The sequence below is a fragment of the Solea solea genome, chromosome 16 (genome assembly GCF_958295425.1).
Source record: "Solea solea chromosome 16, fSolSol10.1, whole genome shotgun sequence".
Lineage (NCBI taxonomy): Eukaryota > Metazoa > Chordata > Actinopteri > Pleuronectiformes > Soleidae > Solea > Solea solea.
Window position 1 is genome coordinate 20,223,503 of NC_081149.1, and position 10,721 is coordinate 20,234,223.

General features: G+C 38.5%; 1 protein-coding gene across 1 annotated transcript; it reads left to right on the forward strand.

The window, feature by feature from the left end:
- The first annotated feature begins 277 nt into the window (after positions 1-277).
- csf2rb (colony stimulating factor 2 receptor subunit beta) lies at positions 278-10,491 on the forward strand. Its single transcript, XM_058654519.1, has 15 exons — positions 278-404; positions 2,041-2,148; positions 2,471-2,588; positions 2,677-2,855; positions 3,014-3,168; positions 4,389-4,533; positions 4,750-4,882; positions 4,984-5,135; positions 6,709-6,842; positions 6,939-7,119; positions 7,268-7,364; positions 7,891-7,957; positions 8,045-8,121; positions 8,231-8,393; positions 9,082-10,491. Exons 2-15 carry the CDS (start codon positions 2,043-2,045, stop codon positions 9,478-9,480), a joined length of 2,106 nt encoding a protein of 701 aa, XP_058510502.1. The 5' UTR covers positions 278-404; positions 2,041-2,042; the 3' UTR covers positions 9,481-10,491.
- Positions 10,492-10,721: the final 230 nt, after the last annotated feature.

Consider the following 10,721-nt stretch of genomic DNA (forward strand, 5'->3'; position numbering starts at 1 on the left):
AGCTTTAATGTGCGTTTGTTGTTTCAGTTTTCACTTTCTATACTAGAGACACTTCAAGACTTCAAAAGGAGACTCTACATTTTGAGAAATTCAAGTTTTAATTTAGCTTTTGTTTTTCAGGGCCACGTTTTAGCCAAATTATTCCAGCATTTTGTACAATGTCTGATGAGGAAAATATTGCTCCCACTTACAGCATTGTGGAGCATGTGGATGAAAAACAGCTGACTGTAAGATAAAGCAAAAATGATCAAATGTCACTGAGAACAGAAAGGGGAAACTGAGCTTGTGAGAGAGAGAGAGAAAACTCCCTTAACCTTCTCGACATGAGGAGCTGTCAGACAAGAAGGAAGCCATGGTGGCAGACGGACGGGTGGACAAAGGACACGCAGTGTTCAGCATTTAAGGTAGGTAGGTTAGTGGAGACTTTTTGTGTGGGAGAATACACACATACACTTCAAGCAAATACAGTATTTAAGTGTTACTGGGGGTGACCATCATATTTCTCACATTTATATTCTTAAAAGTATAACTTTTCAATCCACAGCTTAGAGTTTTGTGTTTATTGTATATATACACAAAATGAAAGACTTTATTTTAGCATTATAAAATAAGATTATAATCATCAAACTGTATGAAATCAAGGACCCAGTGTTTGGTCTTTCTGGGAACTAATGACAAAATGTGGTGAGTGAATGAAGTCTTACTCATTACTCCTTTGACGCACGATGTTACAGTAAATTTCCATAATCACACAAAGTGCAAGTCTGTCAAGGCTGAAATAATGATAAATAAAACAGTTCTTAAAGTATCCAGTTTTTTTCATGTCTGTGCTTATATTCGGGTTAAATCTGTCTGTCTTTGATTTCATGCGTGTTAAATCTACCTCCATGCTTTCCTGTGCAACCTGACGCACCACAGAACATAAACTGGGGTTACGTTGTGTTTTTTTGGATCCTCACATTCAGATGGGGTTTTTCTATAACATAAACATCAAGAGTGTGTGTGAAGCCTGAGTGACTCCTCCTTGGGCTGTTGCACTGAAAGAATCAACCCTCTTTTTGTCTTTTCATGTAGTTTACTTTATTCCTTTAATTCTTATTCTATACTTTTCAACTGAGAAGTGTGCAAATGCTCACTCAAACATGGTTTGTCAGAAAAAGACACATTAAAATCAAATTCATTTTTTTTTTTTTACAGAAATCTATATTCTTTTTTATCTTTGTAACACTGAATGTTAAGTTATTTTCAGATAGTGTTTTTAAGAGGGGAGCTATAGAATTGAGAATGTATTGCAGTAAACCAAATAAGGAACTAAACATATCTGAAAAGTTTGACATTCTTAATCTGTTAAGTTGTTATTTCAAAATGTGTGTGTGTGTGACAGATTTACTCCTCTAACATACATTGGTCTTTGGCTTCTGGTTGCAGCAAAAACATTTTTAGAAAAAGAATGTGTGAAATTTCACAACAAATGTATACATTTATAATGTAATGAAAGTAAAATTTGCTTTACATTTTGAAGGAAAACATTCATGGTCGTGATTGCCTTTGGCAATGGGGATCAACACCTCGCCTGTACAAGGTTTTGGTGAGAGGATCGATTTGTCTTATCATAACCCTGACAGCAATTTATACAAAAAAAATGTATTTGAAAATGTGACCATTGTAAAAGGCATAAGCACTAATCTTAAATAGATTTTGGGGTCGTTCAGGAATCACAAACCAGCTCCATGTCACCAGAACCTTTTCATGTTATTTTTAAGTTAATGCATGTGAACCTCAATGACAGCATGTGTTCTTTTTAATCAGGTCTAACATGAGAGAGAAAGATAAGACGCAGGCGGACGTGTGGTGACATACCACAGCACAGAAAGCAGAAGTAGCTAGTGCCGCTGTCATGACTAATTTCTTCATTATTTCTAGTAAATGTCGCACATCTTTCCCTCTCTCTCTTTCACTTGCTTATTGTTGGTAAAAGGTTGTTATGAATACACACACTTTTTCTGAGACCAACAGACACATTGAACCGTCTGTCCACAGGAATGATGTCTCTATTCTGGGTCGTGCTTTGGACAACACTCCCTCTTCCTGCTCTCTTCTCTGGTCCTCAGCTCTGTAGCATCGATGAAAGCAACACTTCAAACAACAGTTAGTTAAAGGCTTTAATAATATCCTTTCAAAACTCTCAGTCTCATGTTTAACCATCAGCTACATGTGGATGTGGCATAAAAATAACAGCACTGTGAACAAAAAAGTGTAGACTGTAGTGCAGTGAGTATTCTTAAATGCATATTTCATTTCATACTTTATATACAGTATGCAAAACTGGGAACTCATAACAACCAACAAGCACTTTAGGACTTTTCATGGGTCATTTTTAAATTGTTATATCACTACAAGCTGAATCTTTCATTCACTACTGGTTACAGTCCAGCTACATGAAAACTAAATTCTCCCTCTCTATACCTAGCATCTACATTGCTGGAATCCTTACAGTGTTATAACAACTATCAGTCCTATGTCCACTGCAACTGGAGACAAGAAGGAGACGCACCACTTCAGCTCTGGTTCAAGACTGAACACAACAGGTAAAAGCCAGAGAGAAGTTGAAAGTGAACAGATTTCAGAACAGATTTGTAATAACAACAACAACCGCTTTGTCCATGTCCTTTGCAGGATGCTGTGCGTGCCGTACAGTTTACCAAGCAAAGACAGTGATCAGGGAATGGTGCAGTGCAGACATAAAACGCATACATTCTCCATCGGCGTCAAGCACACCGTCTTCTTCCAGAAGATCAATATGCCGACTGTCTGCTCATCTGTTCCACACAAGCCTGTGTCTCTCTCTCAGCACTGTGAGTTAACACGACAACTGTCAATCACAGACGCCACCTTTCATGCGATCAAGGAAATAAATAATGATGCCAAGTATGAATTAAAAAATGTTTTAAGCTCGTTGGCTATTCAAATAGCTGCACTTCACTTATGCATGTCTTTTGTTTGTGTTGTACAGTGAGAGCGCACCCACCGGTGGACCTGTCCACTCATGATTCAGGTGATGGAGGCCGATGGCTCACCTGGTCCTGTCCCTATCCCTCCTCTTCCTCCCTGAACAAAAAACTCACCTACCAGCTCAGTTACCAACCACAGAAACAAGACCACTGGACTGTGAGCATTAAATAAATACATATATCCTGTTACCGCACATTTTAACACAATGTAAACCTGTTTGGCATAATATTTTTAGGAGGAAAATAAATTATAAGAAGTTAGATACATAAACTTTATTTTAACTCCCTTTAACATTTTAAGATAAGGTGTTTTATCATTATAAAAAAACATATCGTGAAGAGCGTCAATATCAAAATATATATTTGTCATCTTCAGAATTAAACATGTTAATGACAAATACAGAGACTTTCACTGAGATCTTCCTTTTAAAACTAGTCTGTCCTCTCAAAGGTTTAAAATGCTAACAATAAAGCAGAGGAAAATGTGTGCATGCTGTATGTGAAAAAAGCAGAGAAATATTGAGTAATAAGAGCTATGTTGTTAGAGAACTTAACGTTTTGAATGGAGGTATTCGCATTCACATCATACTCTTGTTAATCTATGTAATTTAACAGGGACAATGCAGAAAAAAAAAAAATCTGAGTACATTGAGACAATAAAAATGTTAATAACCTAATTAAAAATGAGTACATTAATCATAAATTACGACATCATAATACAAATGCACACACCTGCCTAATCAGTCATTGCTTCAACTCAAAACTAAATGTTTTTTTTTGGGTTTTTTTTTTTAAAATTAGTTTACATATTCATTCATCATCTACCACTTTATCTTCCACATGAGGGTCGCAGGGCCACTGGTGCCAATCCCAGCTGACATAGGGCGAAAGGTGGGGTACACCTTGGACAGGTCGCCAGCAAATTAACATAATGGTGTAGACTCTTTGATGCATTTAAAATGTATTAGAGCTAGTGTCAACTATAGGGGTCACAATAGATAAACACGTAGCAAAGAAAACGTCAGCAAAGTAGTTGGTGTTCCCAGAGAAAACATCAAGAAATACAAAGTTTTTCTGGTGTGCAGAAAAGTTTGATACTGTCATTTGCTTAAAGCAGTGTGTTACTAATTGAAATAGTACTGTATATAAACATCAGGTCCAGAATTGTTAAGCATCTTGAGTATTATAGTTTAGCAAGGTAACATTAGGTAAATATTTGACAGTTCTGTACTTGTATCCCAGACATTGTGTGATGTAAAATAAGTATGCTGCTCCGTGTATCACAACACATGCTGGAAGCTATTTCAAATATTCCTTTGACCTTGAGTGAAATGTGTTGTAATCCAGGACTCACGTGCATCATTGTTAACTCTGCAGACTGTGGACGTCACAAACACCAGTGTGAAACTGCAGAGGCATCTGTTGCTTCCAGGTCACACGTACGAAGCGAGGGTCAGGGCCCGGGCCAGCGTGGGCCAGTGGAGCCATTGGAGTCCTGTCGTGAGCTGGAGATGTGAAGAAAGTGAGTGGAAGGAAGAATAATGAGCATTAACAGCATGAATACATGCAATTACTCTGAATCATTTCCAGATTGTGTGCATATTAGTGACACCATTTAGCCTCTATATAATATACAGTGGAACATACAGGCTCATTATCTCATATTAAATGTTTCTGTCAAGGAAAACATTGTAGTTTTGCTGCTCTTTTTATTCTTTTTCCCTCTCTCTGTGGCCAGATACTGGGCAGTTTCCCAGGTTGCACTGTGTTCTGGACAGCGAGAAGGAGGTAACATGCAGCTGGGAGGTGAGCAGAGAGCTGGCTTCCTTCATTACCTACCAGCTGGCCTGTCAACACAACCAGACTGCACCGTAAGTCAAGCGTGCCATTGACAATAAACCACCTGGTTTAGGTTGAATGTGCCACAGATTCAGCTTCCATTCATTCAGTCACCTTACATCCCTGCCTTCAGATCTGAGAGATGCTGCGTGAGCCCAACAGTCGTACCTCACCATAACAGAACACTGAGGTTCAGCTGTTCACTGACTGTAGCAGATCCTGCACGCCTGCTGCTGGAGCTCCATCCTACCCACACAGCCAAGACCTTTAAGGCCCACCAACACAGTGAGTGGACACGGGGAGAGGGAGAGTGGGGGAGGATATGCTCTATATATGAAGAGAGCAGCGATAACATAATATCATGACATGCCATGCAGGACGAAAAACTTAAGAGCCTATATGCTATAGATTGTCTCCACCTAGTGTATGAACACTACTACTGCATCTCTTTGTGAGCATAACCACATAATATATTAAAGATATTTTTCACTAGGTATTCACCAAAACTTCTCCTTTCAAAAAAGCAATACAAGAGCCATTTCATTGAATTAATAAGTGAATTAATTTTGATTAAGTGTATCAATATAACTAGAACACATAGGGCTGATGCTCAACATAAGCTGGGAATCACTCCGGCTACTCTTATGGCACTAACAAGTGGTTGAGGATGGATGGATCCTGTGGGGTCACATGTGTAAAAAATTTGATGAAATGTTTTTCTTATTTGGCAGAAATAGAAGATAAAATAGTTTACTTTGTTGTACAATCAACTGATTGTGTGAATTGTTTCACCCAGAATGAGGCTTTTATATTTTTATCATCAGGAACTGATGCAGCCATTTGGGATCTCCATGTTTTTACAATAGCCTAAAATGGACAAACTAATTATCTTTTGAGTTTTAACACATTTGAGTTTTAAGGCATCACAGGATCTTCAACATTATTAGAAAGGAAGAGCAAGGCAATTGACTAATACAGTTGGCTAAATGTTACACACTGTACATTTAAACATGATTAAATAACTCAAATACATACAAGTGCCATTTTATTTCTATCAAACATACAACATTCATGTCGTTACTGCTTAGAATGACATTGAAAATACAAATTATAGGTGTTGTCACTTCTTCTTTTAATGACTAATTTAACCACAGAGTTGTCAAAGAGACCAACTTCCTTTAAGTTGATACATTAATAGGAACAGTAGACTACCATGTGTTTGCCAGGTATTCAAATCTACTTGTGCTGTTCTTTAACCTCAACCATCATTGCTAACCTTCTGCAGTAAGACTGTACTACTTTTTTTGTAAATAAATGGCAGTAAAAAAAAATTATCAATGACATGCACACATTTTCTTCTTCTCACAATTTATATTGTTAACTGGGTCAGCGTCTCTAATTTTACTGTGTTCGAAATAGGTTCGCTTCACAGAAGGGCGAATAAAGATACAAGATACAAAAACAAACAAAGAAGTTGAGTAAAAAAAACCCAGCAATGTCATACACAGAGGAACTTACACTGAGAAAACGCTGAAGAACGAAGGAAGGAGAAGGAGGGTAACTGTAGGCACAAGTGAATCTAATCAGCGTAATCAATAACAGGAAGTGACGTCATATACGTCACTTCATCAGAATTAACGAGAGCGGAAGGTGAGTACAAAATAAAACAGGAAGTGGAATCATGAATACTTAATAAATGACAGAATGCCACAGAATAAAAATACCCAAAAATTAGACGACGTAATTTAATCTGATTTAAAATAGAAAAATAATTAAATATTCTAAATGAAGCCTAAAAGACCAAAGTCTTTAAAGGGTCTACTCGTGATTTATTATTCTGACTTGTTTTGCCGCACAGTTCGTCCTGAACCACCACAGCAGGTAAATGTGAAGAAGAAACAAAGCAGCTGGATCGTGGAATGGACTGAATCGAGCACAGCTACAAAAGTGAAACTCTTCTATCAAGTCTGTTACTACAGGTCACAGGATCAGGTAAGAAACTAACATGATCTGATGATTATTATTAGTGTGAAACTGATTAAGAACTTCAAAAGTAATTCAACAGATATATCTGTATTGCATTATCAGGGATGTTCCCTTCTGAACATGTCAGAAGGTTCAACATCACTGACCCTCCAGGAAGCATCTCTGATCCCCTCCCAGCACTATAAAGTCAAGGTCAGGTCACTGGTCGTGCCTGGACATGGCTCCAGGTATGAGGGACTCCCATCTGAATGGACTCATCCTAAGGACTGGGTGTCAAATGCAGGTACCATGTGTGCACAGTCCCTGCGATACATGGGAATACAGGGAATAACATCGTATTTTTTCTGGGGAAAGTGAGAATGAGTTCACGCAGAGGTAAACAACACAAGCCTGAATATCATCATTTACTGTGTTTTCCTTTCCTCTGACAGCCACATGGTCCTTCACCACAATCATATATGTTCTCATCAGTGTGGTTGTGACCGCAGTATTCTTCTCACTCTACTTCACCATTCCAGCATGTCGAAGGTATTTTACCATCCATGCTATAATTGTGCTGCTGCTTCCAGTGACATTTTATATACACAGCATAATGCTACATAATGGTTTTTCACATGATATTATAAAAATAAGTTATGAAGCTTGATGGCAGAAATGTCAGGTGCTAAATATTTCATACCTGGTTCCCAGACTTTATCTATTTTTGGATGAACCGCACATGTAAATATACAAGAAGGAACCAGTTTAAACAGTATTCTCTGCCAGCCTTTAAGTGTTTGTGTTCTACTATGGATCTATTGCAAAAGGGTATTTATCATTGCAGCATAAGTAAGGTTAAAATCTCTTAATATCCGAGTGCAGTATACAATGCTGTATACATTTTAGATTTAATAGCTATATCTGTCTCCTTATGTTTATATTACATGTTGAATTATGTATTCTTTTTTTATTTTTTTTAGTTTTATTTTATTTATTTTTTTTACTATAAATAACTGGAGTAGAGTGCATTCATTTACGTGATAGTGTGTAAATATTACATTTGTCTTGCAAATAGGAGGATAATCGTGTGGGTAGACTCAGTACCTTCTCCGGGTAAAAGCAAAATTCTGTCTGAAATCCAGGTGAGATGTGATAATCCAGTTTGACAGTCAGTCACTACGTTATATTAATGTTTGCACAATAGTCATTGCTTACTTTCTGTGACGCAGGCCACCACCATGCGAACGCTGCAGAGTGAGGTCACGTCCATCTGTAAAGTGCTTCACTTTGACTCTGTATTTACATGGTAACATGATTTCACAGCATATAGGCAGTCAAAAATCATAGGTAACACTTACACGCACCAGAACATGTCAACTTACAGCATCACTGTCTACTTTTTCTTCTGCCTGCAGCTCCTCGGATGCTTCGCTGCTGCCAAACACAAACAAAAACAAAAAGTGCATGGAGCCAGACGAGGGCTTCTGGAACGATGATAACTCACCAGCCCGTGCGGAGGAGGTTAACACCTCTGGCTCGTCCTCCGTGAGTTTCAGTGGACCATACATCTTCTGTCAGGTCAGCCACTCCCAGACACTGACCGGGTCATTTGTCCTGTGTAAAAAAAAAAATATAAAAAATAATAATACTAACAAAAAAGCTGTGAATTTATCTGAGATCTTATATGAGATTGTTCCTATTACATGAAAAGTTAAAAGAAAAAAACAAAACACAAAATAATGACATAACAATGGGTCAAAAAAGAGAGTTATGACCTGGACTAGTTCTTGGTTTGATGCAGTTTTAGGAAGCCAACACTCTAATAGGCCAAATAATAGTAGGGAACAGAGCAAGAACTGCAAAATGTGTAGTATACAACAAAGTCTACAACAAAGCTTCCCTGAAAATTTGGCAAAAATTCAAAGGCTGATGACACTGAATAAAAGTATTTTTTTCTCTATTACCAATCAATGTCCATAAATTAATCATAATCTTTACCATTTTGGCTGTAGCTGAGAAGCCCTGGTATAAATGTATATAACAAAGTGAAGCACAGTGTATTTTATCAGACATATTTCCAGACTTTATCATTTAAATCTTTCATTCCCAGAGCAAATAACATGTTTTTCAAGAAAAAAGGCCATGGGAAGCACTGGTCTACAAATTAGCAAATGACCATTACCAAGCTAATTATGTCAAAGAATTATTATTAACTGAGTTTCAGTCATTAATATTCATACTAAGAGGAACTGTGTTTTTCTGACAGGGATCGTCAGAGTCAAACCATAAGCCAGTGGACGTCGAGTATAAAGAGGAAGAAGAAGACAGAACTCGATCAGATCCGTTCACGTCTCCTGTGAATTTCTCCTCTAACAGAGGAGCTTATGTGTGTCTACCAAACCACTCCATCTCCAGATCCACACAGGACCTCGTATCGAGCAGTGTTGCCAACACAAACGCAGACAGGTCCAACAGCGCAGAGCAGGACCAACAACAGTGTCCAGACACCATGACAGAGGCACATACCAGAGACTTCCAGCCGGGCCTCAGCGAGGTCACAGGCAGGGACCAACCTCTGGCCTACACCTCTGGACCTTTCACCTCCTGGCCTCATGGTGGCACCGTACAGGCCTCGGGGTACTGCCACCTCCCACAGCACCAATGAGAGCAGCACAGTGCAATATGTGAGGGAAGAGCATTTCAAGCAGGACTACTATAGTAGTTTTTCAGCCAACAGAAAAAGATGAATCACTTTTCTTCTGTGTTCATTTTGTGTTCAAATTGCTAGAACTATTTCTATTTTAAAGAAGAAGAGGAGGAATAAGCTTGCTTGTTTTAATCTGATCTGAGATCAAGGTGTTGATCAGACCAAAGGAGGGCAGTAGTGGGTTGAGCCTGTGGTTGCAGAGAACAAAACAACTATTTCTCAAAGCATGTGATCACATCCTCACACATACAAAACAGAAAATCCACAGCCTCTTACACTGTTGTTGAGACTGACTTTGACATTGTCTGATCCATGTGATCCAAGTGGCAATAAAGACCTGCAGGTCTGCAGAGACATTTGACATGAGGAGACAACACTTGGCCTCCGGTTACGTCACGTGAAGCGCACTTTATAGTAGTTATAGATGACAAATAAATGTGTGTATAAGCTTGCCATTGGCCATAAGTCTCGTGGAAACAGCAAGATGCTACCAATGCCATTTATCCTGTGCAACCTTAATGCAGTCTTGTGCTTAAGTTATCTTGTAGTCGCACCATCACTGCAATGTGTGACCCAGGAGGATAGTGACTGGTTTATAGTAATGTAAATAAGCAGCAGAAGGATGACATGACAGTAATGCCATGTAATGTAATCATGTAATTTCACTGTACCAGTGTGTGAAGTATACGTGAGGAGTGAAAAGTCTGTAGCTGACTTAGCTCGACCTATTTACACCCCTGTATTTTAAGGTTAGCAATAAAGGTGTTACTGAGAGAGCTCAGGTATTTTCTCAGGTGTTTCTTGGTATAAAACGTTTGACAAACACTGTACTAGAGGATTGTAATCTTGCAACTTTGTAACTTTCGCAGAGCAGAAACTGCACAGCATCCACTGCAGTGTTGAATAACTCAACATTGTAGTGGACTATCTGTGACTGTCTAGTTTAAATAAATGTGACTTAAAAAACTAGATCTGTCTATTCCTCGTCTTTTGTTAAAAGTAATTGCTGTCCATGTGTGTACACACATCTCAGATTTATACACACAAACAAAGACAAGCACACAACTTTTCCTAGCTACTCTTCCTAGCAGTGACTCCCACAATTCAAATGTAAGCCCTAAACTTAACCAGTTTCTCAGAAATGCCCTCAATAGGACCAGGTTTTTGGTCTCCACAAAGACTACTGGTCATGTCAAGGT

Coding starts and splice junctions, on each gene's coding strand:
- csf2rb (XM_058654519.1), top strand. CDS start 2,043: ATGATGTCTCTATTCTGGGTCGTGCTTTGGACAACACTCCCTCTTCCT. Junction 3,169..4,388: donor AGAAACAAGACCACTGGACT/GTGAGCATTAAA, acceptor TTAACTCTGCAG/ACTGTGGACGTCACAAACAC. Junction 4,883..4,983: donor CAACACAACCAGACTGCACC/GTAAGTCAAGCG, acceptor CCCTGCCTTCAG/ATCTGAGAGATGCTGCGTGA.